The 19,903-nt window shown below is 50.5% G+C and overlaps 1 protein-coding gene across 4 annotated transcripts in view; it reads left to right on the top strand.

Moving 5' to 3' along the window:
* TTC39B (tetratricopeptide repeat domain 39B) overlaps positions 1-19,903 on the top strand; it is a 284,247-nt gene that overhangs the window by 199,877 nt on the left and 64,467 nt on the right. For all 4 annotated transcript variants that reach the window (XM_029605819.1, XM_029605828.1, XM_029605809.1 and 1 more), the window contains 3 exons: positions 13,764-13,831; positions 13,938-13,997; positions 15,253-15,414. In XM_029605819.1, coding sequence (XP_029461679.1) covers positions 13,764-13,831; positions 13,938-13,997; positions 15,253-15,414 — 290 coding nt within the window. The remainder of the gene's footprint in view (positions 1-13,763; positions 13,832-13,937; positions 13,998-15,252; positions 15,415-19,903) is intronic.

Here is a 19,903-nt window from a genome sequence, read left to right as displayed (position 1 = left end):
ATTACAACCATAGTTAACTTATATCGAACAATTAACTAATTTTAACTTACATCGAAACAATAGAATGCTGAGATCCAGGGAAGGGAAATCTGGGAGGCTGGGAAGGATGGAGGGAGGGGGAGGGGTGCAGGGTGGGGGAGGAGGGTTCGGCAAGTTGAGATGGTAGCTTGAGCTAACAACTCTGGGAGCGGGAGTATCTAGGGAATGCAGTACAGTGAACTAGAGACAAAATACAAAATGTGACTTTTAGGGAAACGCTTGTATAAAAAGCCAAGTCTTACGTTTTTTCTTGAAAGTCAGTGGACATTGTTCATGACGTAGATCCGGGGTAGAACGTTCCATTGCGGAGGGCCAGCTATGGAGAAAGGAATTCTAGGTAAAAAGTAAGAAGCTTACATGCTCTTGTAGCGTTCATCTTTTTTACTTTATTTAAGCAAGCTATTTATTTATTTATTTTATTTAAAAGTTTTTATCTGACCGTTTAAGCGGTTTACAGTAAAACATTCATAGTTAAGACAAACCAGGCTATCATAAAATAAATCACATTTACAGTAAAATCATTATTAAATCAGTTTCTGCTGCGAATATGCGGTAATAGTTATTGAATATTGTAGGCAATGGTATAAAGGTGAGTTTTCAGAGCTTTCTTAAATTCTTTAGTATTAGCGGTTCCCTGTACGTACCTGGATCAGTCCAGACAGTGGGTTATGTCCCCAATCCAGCAGATGGAGTCAGCACAAGCTTTGAGGGGGCGTATCCATATATACTACTACCCCCTCTGCAGGAGTTCAGTATCTTCTGACTCCAGCAGATGCGAGTAGGGGAATCAGGCTTCCCCTCCTTTTCCTTCACTTTCTTGCTTGATTATGGCTTGTTGTTGTCTTTTTCTGTGGATCAAGTTTGTATCAAGTTTGTATTAAGTTTAAAAAAAAAAAAAAAAAAAAGGCAGAGTTCTTTCAACTTCTGGGGAGTGGCTTCTCTTCCTTGTCTCTTCTCTGCGGCCTTGCTGTTTATTTCTCGTTGCAGCCAGGGGTAAGTTTGTTTTTCCTTTGTAGTTTTTTCCTTCACAGCTCAGCCCCCGGTGCCCGCGAAAGCCGGTGGAGCCGGCCTCTTCGCTCTTTACTCCCTCACCCGCGGCCATTTTACAGCTCCTCATGGGCTGCTGAGCCATTTAGGGAAAGATGTCTGGGGCGGGTCGTGTGGCCGGGAAGGCCCCCCCGCGGCACCCTCCTCTATTTTCAGACAGCGGGCAGTGCGGGCCGACCGGGCCCCCCCGCAGCAGCGCCTTTGTGCGCGTGGCCCCCCGAGTGGCTTTTTCTTTTCTCCTGCAGCGATCCCGATGCCGCGGCCGTCCCGCTGTGCGGCCTGCGGAGACCCGGGGTCCCGGATTTCCCGGGAGGGCATCTGTGCACGATGCCTTCCCGGGGGGGAAGGTACCTCACAGTCCCTGACTGATTTCTCTTTTTTGCCCGGGCGGTGCGGGCCGGCCACTCCGCCATTTTTGGCGGGAACGGCGGCCATTTTACATTCTGAGCGCCCTGAGGCGCAGGCCACGAGGGGGAACGGATCCCTGGAGGCCACGAGGGAGAACGGATCCCTGGAGGACTCTACCAGCGGGGGTGTTCCCCCGATTTTGGTGCAGGAACCAAGCACCCAGAGCCAGGGAGCAGGAACCACGCCGCCCCCGAAGCGCACCCGAGCAGGCCGGGGTTCTCTCCGGAGTTTATCCTGCTCATGCATACCGCTTATCTGCAGGGGCTGGAAGCACCTGTGGGACCCCCCCCCCCCCTCCTAAGATCCCTCGGATGTCGCCCTCGACGCCGGCCCCCCCCGACCCTCCAGGAGTGGGGGCCTCCCGCCTTCCTACCCGGGTCCGATCCACGCCCGCGGCAGTGGGGGCGGTGCCAGACCCAGCGGGACATGGACTTGACCTCCCGGACGGGGGACAAGGGGACGGCACACAGGAGGGGGATGATCCGCGTACCCTACGCCTCTTCCAGAGGGAAGAGCTGGACGACCTCATCCCGCAGATCATCCAAGAATTAGATTTGGATCCGCCACCAGACCCGCCTGCCCCAGTAGCTCCTGCTGTCATCACTTCTTCAAGGAAGGGAGATCCTGTCCTGGCGGCACTCCGGCCGAGGGCTCGGGCTTTTCCCATTCATGACTCATTTTTACAACTTCCCACCAGGGAATGGGACACCCCGGAGGCCTCCCTGAAGAGCAGCCGGGCTATGGAAAAGCTGTACCCGCTCCCCGAAGATTTTCTGGACCTCATCAAGGTCCCAAAGGTGGACTCCGCAGTGTCGGCGGTCACGAAGAGGACGACTATCCCAGTGACGGGAGGTGCGGCGTTGCGGGACACACAGGATCGTAAGTTGGAAGTTTTCCTTAAGCGGGTTTTCGAGGTCTCCGCTCTGGGTATGCGGGCGGTGATGTGCAGTTCGCTTGCCCAGCGGGCTAGTCTCCTTTGGGTGCAACAACTCCTCTCGTCTCAGAACCTGCCGTCCGATGAGGCTGCCCAGGCAGATCGGCTAGAAGCCGCAGTGGCGTATGGGGCGGACGCCTCGTACGACCTTTTTCGGGTCCTCACAAGATCCATGGTTTCGGTAGTGGCAGCACGACGACTACTGTGGCTACGCAATTGGGCGTCTGATACGTCCTCTAAGTCCAGTCTGGGCTCTCTTCCCTTCAGGGGCAAGTTCCTCTTCGGTGAGGATTTGGACCAGATCATCAAGTCCCTGGGGGAGAACGCTGTTCATCAGCTGCCGGAGGATAGGTTTCGACCATCCAGAGCGTTTTCTTCTTCTCGGACCAGAGCCAGAGCGCAACGGCGCTACAGGGGCTACAGACAGACGGGCTCCCGGCCATCCGCCCCCAGGTCTCAGCCCTGGTTGCGCGCCTTCCGCGGGCATCGGCCCGCACGCACTATTCCCGGAACCGGGAACCCATATACCAAGTCTTCACAATGATGCCAGTCTCGCCCACTCCCCTGTCCCCAGGATTGGGGACCGACTAACGTATTTCTAAGCGGAGTGGGCACGGATCACCTCGGACCAGTGGGTCCTGGATACCATAAAACACAGCTACGCATTGGAATTTGTCCGCCCCCCGCAGGGAAGGTTCATCTTTTCCCCCTGTGGCTCGGACCTCAAGAGAGGAGCGGTGCAGCTGACTCTGGACAGACTCCGGGAGATAGGCGCTACTGTGCTCGTGCCCTTCGGAGAGGTGGGCTCGGGCCACTATTCCATCTATTTCGTCGTACCAAAGAAGGACGGTTCCTTCCGGCCTATCCTAGTCCTCAAGGAAGTCAACAAATCCCTTCGAGTCGTTCGGTTCCGCATGGAAACGCTCCGGTCAGTGATTGCGGCGGTGCATCGGGGGGAGTTCCTCGCCTCCCTGGACTTAACGGAGGCCTACCTGCACATTCCCATCCGCCCGGACCACCACAGTTTCCTTCGTTTCAAAATTCTGGACCAGCATTTTCAGTTCACGGCTCTCGCGTTTGGATTGGCGCCGGCGCTGCACACCTTCACCAAGATCATGGTAGTTGTGGCGGCAGCTCTCCGGAAGGAGGGCATCCTAGTTCATCCTTATCTGGACGATTGGCTCCTCCGGGCGAAGTCATTCGATCATGGACGCTCAGCGGTGACTCGAGTAGTACGGTTTCTACATTCCCTGGGATGGGTAGTAAACTTCTCCAAGAGCTCCCTCATGCCCTCGCAACGCTTGGGTTTTTTTTTGGGGGCAACTTTCGACACCCTACTGGGCAAAGTTTTTCTGCGCCAGGACAAAGCTCAATCCTTGCGGGATCACACACGACGGTTCTCTGCGTTACCAGAGCCCACCTCCTGGGACTACCTGCAACTCCTGGGAGTGATGGGGTCCACCATCGACCTTGTACCTTGGGCTTTCACGCACCTCAGGACCTTACAGTGGGCGCTTTTCTCCCGTTGGAAACCAGTATTGCAGGACTATCAGATGATTCTCCCGCTCCCACAGAATGCCAGGGACAGTCTGGGCTGGTGGTTGGATCCGCCGAACCTGGCCCGTGGCATGTCCCTCGATCTGCCAAATTGGGTGGTGGTGACCACCTATGCCAGTCTAGCAGGCTGGGGTGCAGTCTGCGATCGAAGCACCACGCAGGGGACGTGGTCCACGGTGGAGGCGAAGTGGTCAATCAACCGTCTGGAAACCAGAGCGGTCCGGCTAGCTCTGCGACATTTCCTCCTGCTTCTTCGGAACCGAGAAGTCAGAATCCTATCGGACAACGCTACCACCGTGGTCTACATCAACCGACAAGGAGGCACGCGCAGCCCGCAGGTCGCGCTCGAGGCGGCGCTGCTGATGCAATGGGCGGAGCGTCATCTCGTCCGGCTAGCGGCCTCGCACGTCGCCGGTGTGGACAACGTCCAGGCGGACTTCCTCAGTCGTCAACTGCTGGACCCGGAGAGTGGTCTCTCTCCGACAAAGCAATGCAACTTCTCGTCCATCGGTGGGGGGCCCCCCACTTGGATCTGATGGCGTCCGCTCTCGCTGTGGTGTACCAGCCAGGCCACGAGACCCGCTAAGGCTTCTGTACCTCAGATCCTTCAGTTTCTACAGGCGGGGGTGGAAAAAGGGCTCGCCTATAATTCACTACGGGTTCAGGTGGCCGCCCTTGGTTCGCTGTTGAGCGATGGGGGCTCTCTTCTACAGCATCCTGACATTGCTCGTTTTCTCAAGGGTGTCAAGCATATGCGTCCTCCGTTACGGGACCCTTGTCCCTCCTGGAGTCTTAACCTTGTGCTTTGCTCCCTGTCGGGACCACCGTTCGAGCCGCTGCGCAGCGCAACGATAAAGGATCTCACTCTCAAGACTGTATTTCTTGTGACCATCTGTTCCGCTCGACGCATCTCGGAGATGCAGGCTCTGTTGTGTAGAGAGCCCTATCTCCGTTTCTCCGACTCTGGAGTTTCGCTTCGCACCGTTCCCTCCTTCCTTCCGAAGGTGGTTTCTGCATTCCATGTGAACCAGACGGTGGAGTTGCTGTCCTTCTCTTCCTCAGAGCCGAAGTCTCTCCGTCTCTTGAATGTCAAGCGCACTCTGCGCCTCTATCTGGAGGCTACAAATGAGTTCCGAACCTCTGACCATCTCTTTGTACTCTGGGCCGGTCCTAAGAAGGGGTCTCAGGCCTCGAAGACTACCATTGCCAGATGGCTGAAGGCCGGCATTGCTGCTTCTTACATTGGGGCGGGTCGGACTCCCCCACCCGGAATCGTAGCGCATTCTACACGTTCTCAGGCGGCTTCCTGGGCGGAGATTCGCTCGGTATCCTCGCAGGAAATTTGTAGGGCAGCCACCTGGAAATCGTTACACACGTTCTCGAGGCACTATCGTCTGCACCTCGCCTCTTCGGTCTCTGGACACTTTGGCGAGCAGGTTCTCCGAGCAGGCCTCGCAGGACCCCACCCGATTTAGGGAAGCTTGGGTACATCCCACTGTCTGGACTGATCCAGGTACGTACAGGGAAAAGAAAATTATTATTTACCTGCTAATTTTCGTTCCTGTAGTACCATGGATCAGTCCAGACGCCCACCGCGTTTGGGTTCTTGATCCTGCTCAGCTCTGCGCTGCTTCTTGCTCGCAGTGTTCTGTGTCTTCACAGTTGTTTCTTTTCGCTGTTTTTCACAGCTCCCTACAAGTTGGTAGGATGTTTGCAGTTACTTGTTGCGGTTACAATTGTTTTCATTATCTGTTTCCACAAACTTGATCCTTCGGGGGTTTCTACTCGGGCTTTGATATACTCGATACTGAACTCCTGCAGAGGGGGTAGTAGTATATATGGATACGCCCCCTCAAAGCTTGTGCTGACTCCATCTGCTGGATTGGGGACATAACCCACTGTCTGGACTGATCCATGGTACTACAGGAACGAAAATTAGCAGGTAAATAATAATTTTCTTTTAGGCGAATTTGTTCCGGGAGAGAGTTCCACAGGATCGGGCCTACAACCACATGCTCAGATTGTTCCTTTGGGTCAGTGAGCACTACCGAAAAGAGAAAGGGATGGAAAGGAGAATCAAACTAGGATCTGTACGCTGTAATGCATCATTTAAGAATATAAGAAAATCCATACTGGGTCAGACCAAGGGTCCATCAAGCCCAGCATCCTGTTTCCAACAGTGGCCAAACCAGGCCATAAGAACCTGGCAAGTATCCAAAAACTAAGTCTATTCCATGTAACCATTGCTAATGGCAGTGGCTATTCTCTAAATTAACTTAATAGCAGGTAATGGACTTCTCCTCCAAGAACTTATCCAATCCTTTTTTAAACACAGCTACACTAACTGCATTAACCACATCCTCTGGCAACAAATTCCAGAGTTTAATTGTGTGTTGAGTAAAAAAGAACTTTCTCTGATTAGTTTTAAATGTGCCCCATGCTAGTCTTTCTTTTGGTTGCAGATGGTAATTTTAAGATTACAACTTAGCTAGCTTAAATCCCCAGCAGCTCATAGAAACGGATGCAAATATTTCAAAAGAGAATGGTTGGAATTTACTTTCAAAAGCAGAATGTTTTGCATAACCTGGTCTGCCCTGATCTGCAACTGGATTTAAGCACCCATGTGAACTGCAATATCTGTTTCCAACAATGATGTAAACCTTCATTACTGAGTTCAATAGATCAGGGAAGCTAAAGGAAAATTAGTTTCTTACCTGATAATTTTCGTTCCTGTAGTACCAAGGATCAGTCCAGGACACCTGGGTTGTGACTCCGCACCAGTAGATGGAGACAGACTAAAACTTGTGGGCGGAGCCATATATGCCCCTGTGCCAGTCACAGCCCCTCAGTCTTACGGAATGTCAAAGTAGAACACAACCAGAGAAGTAAACAAAACTAGATACCGCTAACTAACGGGGAAAGAAATACCCCTTCTGGAAACGGACTCTCCAACCGAGAGAGCGAACAAGCGGAACAGAGCAAAGCAAAACACAGAGCGGACTCTCCATTACTTCAGCGCAGCACTGCGGGCGGGATCCTGGACTGATCCTTGGTACTACAGGAACGAAAATTATCAGGTAAGAAACTAATTTTCCTTTCCCTGTACGTACCAGGATCAGTCCAGGACACCTGGGATGTACCAGAGCAACCTACTGAGGGTGGGAAGCAGAGAGTCCCGCTCGGAGTACCCTCTCTCCAAAACCCCCGGAATCGGTAGCCCGGACATCTAGCCGGTAATGCCGGATAAAAGTATGCAACGACTTCCAGGTGGCCGCCCTACAAATCTCTTGAGGCGACACCTGAGAAGCTTCCGCCCAAGACGCTGCTTGAGATCGAGTCGAGTGAGCCCGCAGCCCCACGGGAAGAGGTTTTCCCCGCACCAAGTACGCCGCACCAATGGCCTCCTTGAGCCAACGAGCGATCGTTGTGCGGGACGCTGCAGCTCCTTTCTTTGGTCCAGAGAACAGGACAAACAGATGATCTGTGACCCGAAACGGATTAGTGACCTCCAGATATCGGAGGAGGGGATCTCCGCACGTCAAGCCTCCGTAACTCCCTCTCTTCGGTAGCAGAGGAGTCTCCGCACGCAAAAGCGGGCAACTCCACCGATTGATTCACGTGAAAAGACGAGACCACTTTCGGAAGAAAGGAAGGAACCGTCCGTAAGGAAACCCCCGAATCGGAGATACGCAAGAAAGGTTCCCTACAGGACAGGGCCTGTAACTCGGAAACACGCCGTGCCGAGGCAATCGCCACCAAGAATGCCGTTTTTAAAGTGAGATCCTTAAGAGTCGCGCGTTTCAAGGGCTCAAACGGCGCCGTGCATAGAGCGGAGAGAACCCAGTTGAGGTTCCAAGCCGGACAAGGAAGACGTAACGGGGGGCGAAGGTGCTTAGCACCCCGAAGGAAACGAGCAATATCCGGGTGAAGCGCCAGGGAGTTACCTCGCAAACACCCCAGCGCCGCCACTTGGACCCGTAGGGAACTGCACGCCAGACCTTTGGCCAGACCCGCCTGAAGGAACGCTAGAACCTCAGCGACAGAAGCCGAAGTGGGGTCCACCCCTCGCTGCACGCACCAGTCCTCAAAGACGACCCAGACACGGACGTAAGCCAAAGACGTCGACTGCTTCCTGGAACGCAGTAGCGTGGCCACCACCGCATCTGAATAACCTTTTCTCTTCAGTCGATTCCTCTCAAAAGCCATGCCGCGAGACAGAAGTGATCCGCATCCTCCAAACAGACGGGGCCCTGATGGAGTAGGGCCGCCATTCCCTGGAACCGAAGGGGGTGCCGCTACTGCCAGTTGTACGAGGTCTGCGAACCACGGCCGGCGAGGCCACTCCGGTGCCACCAAGATCACGTTGGCCGGATGCAACTCTATGCGCCGTAGAATCTTGCCGATCATCGGCCACGGGGGAAACACATAGAGCAGCACATCCGTCGGCCAGGGAAGCACCAACGCATCGACGCCTTCTGCCCCCCGCTCTCGTCGTCGACTGTAAAATCGCGGGGCCTTCGCGTTGTGCCACGTGGCCATCAGATCCATGTGGGGCACCCCCCACGTTTCGCAAATGAGAAGAAACGCTTCGTCCCCCAGCTCCCACTCTCCGGGATCCAGACGATGACGGCTGAGATAGTCCGCCTGCACGTTGTCGACTCCCGCAATGTGAGACGCTGCGAGGTTGCTGAGATGTAGCTCCGACCAGGCCATCAAGCGCTGAGCTTCTTCTGCCACCTGGGGGCTCCGGGTCCCCCCTGCCGGTTGATGTATGCCACGGTGGTCGCATTGTCCGACAACACTCGGACTGCCTTTCCCCGCAGCAAAGGTAGAAAAGCCTGCAGGGCCAGACGGACCGCTCTGGTCTCTAGGCGATTGATAGACCACTGGGCTTGCGACACTGACCATAGGCCTTGAACTGAGCTCCCTAGACAGACCGCTCCCCAACCGGAGAGGCTGGCATCCGTGGTCACCACTGTCCAACTGGGCACCAGGAGAGAGATTCCGGCGGAAAGATGACTGGGGTCCAGCCACCAACGCAGGCTGTACCTCGCGTGTCCCGCTAGAGGAAGCGGTAAGTGGAAATCCTCCGAGACCGGCTTCCAGCGGGAAAGCAAGGATGACTGTAAGGGTCGCAGATGAGCGAACGCCCATGGCACCAGCGCCAGCGTGGAAGCCATAGACCCTAGGACCGTAAGGTAGTCGCAGACCCGCGGTTGGCGGAGAGACAACAAGCGGTGTACCTGAGTTTGCAATTTGACCATCCGTTCGAGGGACAGAAACACCTTGCCCTGCTTCGTGTCGAAAAGAGCTCCCAGATATTCCAAGGTCTGCGTGGGTGTCAGATGACTCTTGCTGAAGTTGACCACCCATCCCAGGGACTGCAACAGATGGAGGACCCTGGCCACCGCCATCCGACACTGACCCTCGGACTTCGCCCGAATCAACCAATCGTCCAGGTATGGATGGACCAGGAGACCTTCTCGGCGCAGTTGCGCCGCCACCACGACCATCACCTTCGTGAAAGTACGAGGGGCCGTTGCGAGCCCAAAGGGGAGCGCCCGAAACTGGTAATGCCGACCCAGAATGCAGAATCTGAGGAAGCGTTGGAACGACGGCTGGATGCCTATGTGAAGATACGCCTCCGTGAGGTCCAGGGAGGCCAGGAATTCGCCTGGCCGGACCGCAGCGATGACTGACCGGATCGTCTCCATTTTGAAGCGAGGAACGCGAAGGCATCGGTTCACCCCCTTGAGATCCAGAATTGGTCGGGACGTGCCGTCCTTCTTTGGAACGATGAAGTAAATGGAGTAACGGCCCGTTCCTCGTTGGCTGACCGGAACGGGGGAGATAGCTCCCAAGTCCTCTAGGCGGCGGATGGTGTCTAGCACCGCCGCCTTCTTCTCGGGAGCCTTGCAGGGTGAGACCAGGAACTTGTCCACTGGAATGCGAGCAAAATCTAATGCGTAGCCGTGTCTTATCACGGTGAGGACCCACTGGTCCGACGTTATTCCGGCCCACCTCTCGAAAAACGACAGCAACCGCGCCCCGACGTTGGGAACGGCGTGCTGAGGCTGCGGCGGGAGAAGGGCCGACCCCCTTTCATTGTGAAGATTTGGGCGCCGTGATGGCCAGGGCACCCCCTGGTCTACCAAAGCGCCTCCCACGAAAGGACTGCTGCTGCTGCTGCTGCCACTGTGGGGTACGGGAGGAGGAAGACCGGAACGAGTGCCCCGACGACCTTTGAGGCCGCGCCCTCCTGGGCCCACGAAAGCGGGACCTGGCTGAAAAGGAAGGCCGCGACCTGGATCTATCTTCGGGCAACCTGAAAGCCCTATTTTCCCCCAGGGAAGCCATCAAGTCATCTAATTCCTTGCCGAACAGCAATTTACCCTTGAATGGCAGCGCCCCGAGGTGAGCCTTAGAAGAGCCATCCGCCGCCCAGTTGCGTAGCCACAGGAGGCGGCGCGCCGAGACAGACGCCACCAGGGATCTAGACGAAGTGCGCAGCAGATCGTGGAGTGCATCTGCGCCATATGCTATTACCGCTTCCAACTTATCCGCTTGCGCTGCCTCGTCTGCCGAAAGATCCGCATTGGCTTGAAGGACCTGAGCCCAGCGTAAGCCAGCTCTCAAAGCGAAATTCGTACACATGGCGGCCCGAATTCCTAGCGCTGAAACCTCAAAAATCTTCTTGAGCTGTACTTCCAGCTTCCTGTCCTGAAGGTCCCGAAGGGCTGTCGCACCCGTAACCGGGATAGTAGATCTCTTCGTAACCGCCGAAACCGCCGAATCCACCTTGGGAAACTTGAGAAGGTCCAGCGCATCCTCCGGGAGCGGGTAAAGTTTGTCCATGGCCTTGCTGACCTTCAACCCTAACTCCGGAGTGTCCCATTCCCTGAACATGATGTCTGTTGAAGAAAAATGGAACGGAAAAGCAACTGCTGGTCCCGTGAGGCCTAACAGGACCGGATCCATGTTCGCTTCCTGACGAACCACCGCCGGAGGAGGGTTTATTCCCAGTTCTTGGATAATGGCTGGAATTAAAGGTGGCAATTCATCCCTACGGAAGAGCCTGACCACTTTGGGATCGTCTCCTTCAACTGCCTGTGAGCCTTTTGCTACGCCGGACGTAGCGGAGCCGTCCGCTCCCACATCGTTGGGTTCCTTCTGGGTCTCCTCAGGGGAATCAGCGTCCTCCTCGGGGGAAGAATCGGTGTCCGCCTCCTGTGGGACGCCACGTGGAGGCCGCTTCCCCCGCGAGGCGCCCTGGGGCCCCTCCGCGACCCCCGAAGGCTTCCTGGACCTCTTCTGCGGTGGAGCTCTGCGAGCCTCACTCCGGCCGCGCTTGCTTTTTTTATATTTCAGGACCTTGCGCAACAAAAGCGCAAGGTCCTCCGAAAGGGAGCTCGAGTCCGAGGAAAAATCAGCGGGACTCCCCGGGGACCCTGTGTCCCCCGAGGGACCCCCTCCGACCGCGATCCGCTGCGGGGAAAGCGCGGGAGGCAAGGCCGAAGGCCCTGCCGTTTCCCGCGCCATTTCGCGGCCCGTGGCCAAAATGGCCGCCACTCCCGCGCTAAGCGGGAAAAGCTCTTGGGGCTTTTCTGCAGCGCCCCCCCCGCGCGAAGGCGATCGCGCGGGCCGAAAACGAGCCCCCCGAGGCGCCCCAGACGTCCCCTCTCCGCCCGGGATGCAGGCCGCGCACAGACTGTCGCGCGAAAGACGCGCGCGCGCCGAGCCACAGGCCCGGCAGACGGAGCCGCGAGGCATGCCGGCGAAGAGGCGCGAAAACGGGGCAGCAGGAGCGACGAAAAATAAAGAAAAAAATTCGAACGGCCTCCCCCAGTCGGCGGCGCCCCCCCTGCGAGCGGCGACGCGAAGCAAGAGAGAGCCGGCACAAAATAAAAAACAAACCTTTTTTTTTTTTTTTTTTAACAAAAAAGCCTGTCGCTGTCCACGGTCCTGGAGCCCTAATCCAGCAGGGGTGAGTGAACCGGGCTCCCCGGTGTCACCCCTGACGCTGCTACTAGGCCAGCTGGGTCCTCGACCCTAGCAGCGGCCTCAACCAGGGGGGGGTGGTCCCCTCAGAACCTCACAACCCCCCTGGGAGGCAGGGCGAAGGGACCTAAGTGACAATTTAGAAAAAATTTCCCAAATAGAAAACACCGTAGCCTAAACTGGCCTAACGAAATCAAAAGAACCGACCCTGACGGAGTACCAGAACCAGGGCAGGCAGGGCTGTGACCGGACCTGCACCATCTACTGGAGACAGAGTAAGAATGAGGGGCTGTGACTGGCACAGGGGCATATATGGCTCCGCCCACAAGTTTTAGTCTGTCTCCATCTACTGGTGCGGAGTCACAACCCAGGTGTCCTGGACTGATCCTGGTACGTACAGGGAACCAATTTGGCAGTGCAGTAATAATGGGAGATTTCAATTAGCCCTATATTGACTGGGTAAATGTAATATCAGAACATGCGAGAGACATACAATTCCTGGATGGAATAAACGACTACTTCATAGACCAATTGGTTCAGGAACCAACGAGAGAGGAAGCTATTTTAGATTTAATTCTTAGTGGAACACAGGATTTGGTGAGAGAGGTAACGGTAGTGGGGCCACTGGCAATAGTGATCATAAAGAGGTTAGGGCTGTTCAGCTTGGAGAAGAGATGGCTGAGGGGGGGATATGATAGAGGTCTTTAAAATCATGAGAGTTCTGGAACAGGTAAATGTGAATCAGTTATTTACTCTTTCGGATAATAGAAGGACTGGGGGAGGTCGCTCCATGGAGATAGCAAGTAGCACATTTAAGACTAATCGGAGAAAATTCTTTTTCACTCAATGTACAATTAAGCTCTGGAATTTGTTGCCAGAGGATGTGGTTAGTGCAGTTAGTGTAGCTGAGTTTAAAATAGGTTTGGATAAGTTCTTGGAGGAGAAGTCCATTAACTGCTATTAATCAAGTTGTCTTAGAGAATAGCCACTGCTATTACTGGCATCAGTAGCGTGGGATCTACTTAGTGTTTGGGTAATTGCCAGGTTCTTGTGGCCTGGTTTGGCCTCTGTTGGAAACAGGATGCTGGGCTTGATGGACTCTTGGTCTGACCCAGAATGGCATGTTCTTATGTTCTTATTTTTTGTTAATTTAATGTTAAATGTAGCACGGAGAAGCAGCAAAGAAGCTATGCTTTAAGGAATTTCAAATGTCTCTTTTGGGTAGCCTTTGATTTTAAGAGAAAAGGCAAAAAGGGGGACTCAAGAAATGCCATCTTAGGGCTGAGAAAGAGAATACTTTTCTGATGCAAAGCAGGAAGTGATGAGGACCAGAAAGACTCCTGTGGCATTAACGGGTGAATTTGCCATAGAAGCTGCTAGGGAATTATCACTCCATAATGCCACAGCTTCTCTTCTAGCAGCTTGTAAAAAATCACTTTCATATTTAAATGTATTTAATGTTTTTTAAATCACCCTTTTTTAGAATGCAATGAATCCCCATTTGCCTTTTCTTTAAAAACCAAACAAACAAAAAACCTAAAAGAAATCAGACAGAAGAGGAGCGCTTCGGTTGAAAGGAAATTGGATAGAACTTAGGTCCTGTTATCTTCGATCTTAGCTATTTCAGCTGTTCAGATGTCAAACCAGAGATTCCAAAGTGCACAAAAAGAACATCAGTGTCACCTGAATTCTTGTATATCATTTTTTCTGTAGCATTTGCTTTGGGATTGTATATACATCATGCTACATGTGAGATTGAGGTTTTTTTTTTTTTTTGCAGGTACTGGAGAAGCTAACATTAAGGAAGCAGAGGTGCTCCTTCAACCCTACCTCAGGAAGTTCCCTAACGTGTGTATTCCACATATGCTTTACAACAAATACAAAAAATCCATTTTGTTATCATTGCATCCTGCTAGAGAATATTTATCATGTTATATTTCTCTTTTCTTGACAGGGATTTTTAATTTTGTTTTATGCTGCTAGGATAGATACACTGAAAGGAAACTTTGAAAAGGTAATGCATCCAGTATTTATTTTCATTTGTTTTCTTGTGGATGTTTTGGATTATAAAACTTTTTTTAATAGTGTTGAAAATATCAGACATGATATAAATGTTATTTGTATTGAAAAATAAATGTGACAATAACCCATCGAGGGAATTGGATAAAAGGTATCTCTGTTTTCCCTGTCTTATCTGAGCTGTCCTGGAGTAGCACACATTTAAGCTGTAACGTTGTGTGTGTGTCTACATCTTACTGTGTATACCCTTGGTTTAAATAGAATAGAATTCTGCATATTCACTCTGTGTTTTGTGGGGATATTAAGTTGGAGGAACCAAAAGTTTAAAAAAAGAAAAAAAAAATGTGCCCGCGGTCAGGTTAGGAAAAGGGACGCTCGTTATATTGAGCATCCGTTTTCCTAACCCGCTGACAGCCACCTCTCCTGGGCTGCCAAGAAGGCGCTAGGGGCGCGCAATTGTCCCTAGCACCTCCTTTTAGCACGATCCCTCATTTAAATATTGTATTGTGCGCCCAGGAGAGATGCATTTTGGCCATTTCTGGGCTTGGCAGGGGTGGGGGGGAGAGAGAGAGTGGGGAGACCCTCACAGTGTGCAACTATTTATATCTCTATAGGAGAGCTATCTGATAGCTCGAGGTGAGGAATTGGTGATGGTTTAGGGGCCAGTTTCTCATCTAGAGTGAGACGTACGAACAGCACAGTACACCTCAGTGAAAATTTGACGTCATTTGGAGTAAGGAAAGTCTCACAAAGATGAAACTTTGTACTATGTTATCTCACCCTAGCTTGATGGTACCCTGTTATAGAGTCCATCAGGCTAGGGTGAGAGAACATAGTAGAAATGGCATCTTTGTGAGACTTTCCTCACTCCAAATGACGTGAAATCTTCACCGAGGTGTACTGTGCTGTTCGTACGTCTCACTCTACATGCGAAACTGGCCCCTAAACCTGTAACCACCACCAACATCTCACCTCGAGCTATTAGATGGCCCTCCTATTGAGATATAAATACTTGACTACTATGAAGGCGCTCTCTCTCTCTCCCCACAAGATGCGAAAATAGGAATCCTTAAACATGCCCCTTTTTCTTATCGAGGGTGTTATCCATGAGTTAACTCATTTTGTTGAATCTAGGGTTTACTTTTTTAAAAAATGCAGATTTCTAACTTTTTCCTTTCTATCTGGTGTGCCATGCCAAATGCACAATTTACTTTTGCTATTTTTATCTTTTCTGCTTTTTTAAACTGTAGGCCCAGGCAACCTACCAGAAATGCATTGCTGCCCAGCAGGAATGGAAGCAGTTTCATCACCTCTGTTACTGGGAGCTGATGTGGTCGTACACTTTCCAGCAGGACTGGCTTCAAGCATATCGCTATGCAGACCTCCTTTGCAAAGAGAGCAGGTGGTCAAAGGTAACTCAGCTAGTCAAAACAATTATTCTCATTTTAAGAGAAATGACACAAAAAAAGATGTGGCATTTATATTTCTCTAAAGATAAGCAGATTCACTGAGTCACGCAAGTGACTATGTTGTATGCCAGATAGATCCTTTCAGAGCTTCCTAGAGTGGTCTAGTAGAGCAGCAGGCTGAGAATTGGGGAAGCCAGGGTTCAAATCCTGCTGCTGTGCCTACTGACCTTGGGCAAATCTCTTCAGCCTCCATTAACTCAGTTACAAACTAAGACCTAGATTCAATTTAGTGAAATATATAGTGAAAATAGCGTATCTGCCCCCCCGATAAAAAAAAAGAAAAAAAAGGGGGTGTAGTTAGGCTAATTTTCCTGATACCGCTTCACATAGGTATTTCCCTCAACACACGATATATTTATCGCACCAAATGTTATTTTCCCATCGCACACTGAGTAATCTACCGCAGCCACGTTACCAGCCAAAAAGGTTTTTTACGCGAATGGCGGTTTGGGCTGCTGGCTAGAGAGAGAGAGACTCACAAAAAGTTAACTATTTATACCACTGTAAAAGGGGGCACTAGTTACTCGGGGTGGGTTTTGGGGGGAAGTTTTACATGCACAGTCATATGTATGAACAGCACAGTTACCATCAGTGAAGATTTAATGTGATTTTGAGTGATGAAAGGTAAAAGAAGAGTAGATTTGTAGTGCAGAGAAGAGATGGAATGGTATTTGAAAAGTACTGCCTAGATATGCAAGAGACTGCTTTCGTTTGCCATGCTGAACTGAGGGGAGGGAAACCAGCAAAGGTGGGATTAGTGCTTCAGCTTGAGTACATGAGCCTGTTAAGAAGAAATAGGTTGGGACAATTATGGGGTTTTTTTCTCTATCTCTTGTGTTGCCCTGACGTCTGCACTGAGCTATTGAGGCCATGGCACTGGCCCATTCTGTGAGACACAGAGAGAACAGCCAGTCAAGGCTTGCTTTCCTGCCCTGAGGGGACTGAAGGCACCAGAAAATTAAGGCGCTTCCCCTACCCCCTCCACAGAACAAGGAGGGGATCCAGGTTGAAGCCGGTGCCAGAGAGATAGTGCCGCCCTCTGCCTGCCCATTGCACGATGTCTGCCCACCACCAACACCGGTGTCCTCATTGGAGCGGTGGCAACGCTACAAGAGCTGAGAGCGGCCTGCCCCGGAATGAGGAGAGGATCCAGGTTTCAGCTGGCACCAGATAAATGGTCCCTCCCTCTGCCTGCCCATTGCACGATGCCTGCCCACCTCCAACACCGGCGTCCTCCTCATTGGAGCGGCAGCACAAAGGAGCACAACAAAGGAACTTGCCCCTTTGTGCATGCATGAAGTTGCATCTCAAGCAACACCTGAAATAAGGAGATTTGGAACACAGCCCTTACCAAACAGATCCTATAATGGAGCCAGCGCATCACATTGAAACCATCTCAGGACAGGGAAGCCATGGAAATCTTCAGAGAGCATCAAACCTCAAACAAAGAAAGCACAAAAACCTGATCTATCCCAAGATAAGTAACAATTCCTCTGTAATACCTTCCTGCCTTTTGTTCTCTCTCCTCTTATTAAATGTTCAGTCGCTATCAAAGAAAATCCCACTGATAAACAATCTGCTTGAGGAAGTAAATCCTACTATAATCTGTATTACCGAAACATGGCTGAAAGACAATGATAATGTTCTATTAAATCAAATTGACCATAAGAACATAAGAAATTGCCATGCTGGGTCAGACCAAGGGTCCATCAAGCCCAGCATCCTGTTTCCAACAGAGGCCATCCCAACCATATCTTTCACTTCCCCAGACCCTACACTCTTTAATATTTACCTCCTTCCACTATGACAACTCCTCACCAACCTCAACTTAATACACTTTCTCTATGCGGACGACATCCAGATCCTGATCCCTATCAAAGAATCATACTCTAAAACCCTCGAATTCTGGGAATCCTGCCACCTAGAAATTAAAAGCCTCCTCAACAGCCTTAATCTGGTACTAAACTCATCTAAAACTGAAGTCCTACTCATAACTCCCGATAATAAACCCACAGTCTGTCTCCCAACCAACATACAAACCACTCATGTAAGGGATCTAGGTGTGCTAATAGACAACAAATTGAACTTCAAAGCCCACATCAACAAAACGACCAAAGACTGCTTCTATAAACTGCAAGTTTTAAAAAGGATAAGACCACTCTTCCACGCCAAAGACTTCAGAACCATTCTCCAAGCCCTCATCTTCTCCAAATTAGACTACTGCAACGCGACTCTTCTTGGCCTACCCTCCTCATATACAAAACCGCTCCAAATGGTCCAAAACGCAGCAGCACGTCTAATAACAAACACCAGAAAAAGAGACCACATCTCTCCAGTCCTTCAAGCCCTCCACTGGTTACCAATCCACTTCAGAGTAATTTACAAATCCATCACATTATTATACAAAATCATTCACCAACATACCATAATCAACCTACAAATTCCTCCCCGTGTTCACAAATCAACAAGACCGACTAGGGAAGCCTACACAGGATGCCTCCTTGTTCCACCCGCAAAAACTACTAATCACAGAACCTTGAGAGACCGAGCCCTTTCCACAGCAGGTCCTCCGCTATGGAACTCTATCCCACCAGATCTCAGAAATGAACCGTGCCTCTTAACGTTTAGGAAAAGACTTAAGACATGGCTTTTCAGGCAAGCCTTCCCGAACTCCACCTAACAAGATCCATCAATAATTCCTATGCTAGTAGCTGTATATAGTGGACTCCATATTTATTTTGTTCTCTTGTATATATAGTGGATTCCTTATTTACTTTGTACAATTGTATATAATTATCCTCCTCTATCTCTTTTATTTCTTACTATCCCAGTTCATTAGCCCTTGTTAATTGTAACTGCTTCTCTTCTCCACGTTTATTTATATTTTTGGTTATATTATTGCACCCCTGTTTTTCTGTAAACCGACATGATGAGAACGAGTTCTTGAATGCCGGTATAAAAAAACCTTAAATAAATAAATAAAATAAATAAAGGTGGGAGTCTCTACCTGGGTAACATCAAGCTAGGTTGAGAGGACATTGCACAAATCTCATCTTTGTGTGAGTTTCCTCACTCCGAGGGTCATCAAATCTTCACAAGAGAGCACTGTTCTGTTTGTATGTCTCACTTTGAATGTCAAAGTGGCCCCTAACCCCTACACTAATACCTAAACCTCACCTCGAGTTACTAGGTGGGCCTCCCATAGAGATATAAATACCTACCTAGTGTTGGGGGCATTATGGCTAGTCTCAGGCTCTCTCACTCTCTCTCTCTCTCTGACAGGGCCTGGATAGCTTGGCTGGTGCTCCAGGAGCCTCAACACTACTAAAACAGGCATTTGAGAACACATCACACAATGCATAAAGCCTTAACACAAGCTATCGCACAGCTTAACATTACTGAAAAAGGTGTAGCTAAAATCAGCATTAAAGCCATGCGATAGGGCTTCACAAAACAGTAAACCCAGGCCACTCCCACCCCTAACTCCTCCTCTTTTTCAGATTTGCATCGCACCATATGTGATGGTGCTATCGCATGCGTTAAAGGCGTTTTCGCATGTGTTAACAGCGCTTTTCACATGCGATAAGCCTTTTTAACGCATGCGAAAACACCTTATAGCATTTTGATAAATGACTCTATTAGCCAGCTAACTCAACTCCTCTCAGTTACGCCCTAGAAACAACCCTAACTTAGTCAACTTATTAGGTGGCTAAAATTTAGCCGGATATGTGCAAAATATTTATTTAGCTGGCTAACTTCTGAGTTAGCCGGTTAAATGTTTTTCAATATGGATCTCTTAGTAAATAAGCCCCTTAGATATTACGCCCTATGCGGAAATACCTATTGTACCTGAATGTAATTCACCTTGAGTTATCAATGAAAAGATATTAGTTTAAATCTAAATAAATAAATAAGGACTTAAAGGCCTTTACTGTTCACATACTGGTGTGGCCCACACTCCCCTCTGTTCCTTTTCTACTGCTGATGCCATCTACTACTACTACTACTACTTAACACTTCTATAGTGCTAGTTGATGTACACAGCACTGTACAAAAAATACATATTAGAGAGAGTCCCTGCTCAATAGAACTTACAATCTAATCAAGACAAACATGCATGGCAAAAGAGACTTGGGGAATTTAATTTATTAAGATAATGGTTAAAAATGAATGAGGCTGTAAGTGGGACAATCAAGTGTTAAGATTTAAAATTAAGCTCAAAAAGATGGGGTTGTAGAAAAGATTTAAATAAGGCAAGAGAGGGAGCATGATGCATCTGCTCAGGAAGTCTATTCCAAGCGTATGGTGCAGCCAGGAGGAAAGCATGGAGTTTGGAATTGGCGGTACAGGAGAAGGGAGTGACTTGCCTGATGAGCGGAGTGCACGAGGAGTGTAAAGAGATAAGAGAGACAGTGAGAAGCTGCAGAATGAA

This window comes from Rhinatrema bivittatum, chromosome 1 (genome assembly GCF_901001135.1).
Source record: "Rhinatrema bivittatum chromosome 1, aRhiBiv1.1, whole genome shotgun sequence".
Lineage (NCBI taxonomy): Eukaryota > Metazoa > Chordata > Amphibia > Gymnophiona > Rhinatrematidae > Rhinatrema > Rhinatrema bivittatum.
The sequence above is the reverse complement of the archived record's forward strand: the minus strand, read 5'-3'. Positions and strand labels throughout refer to the sequence as shown.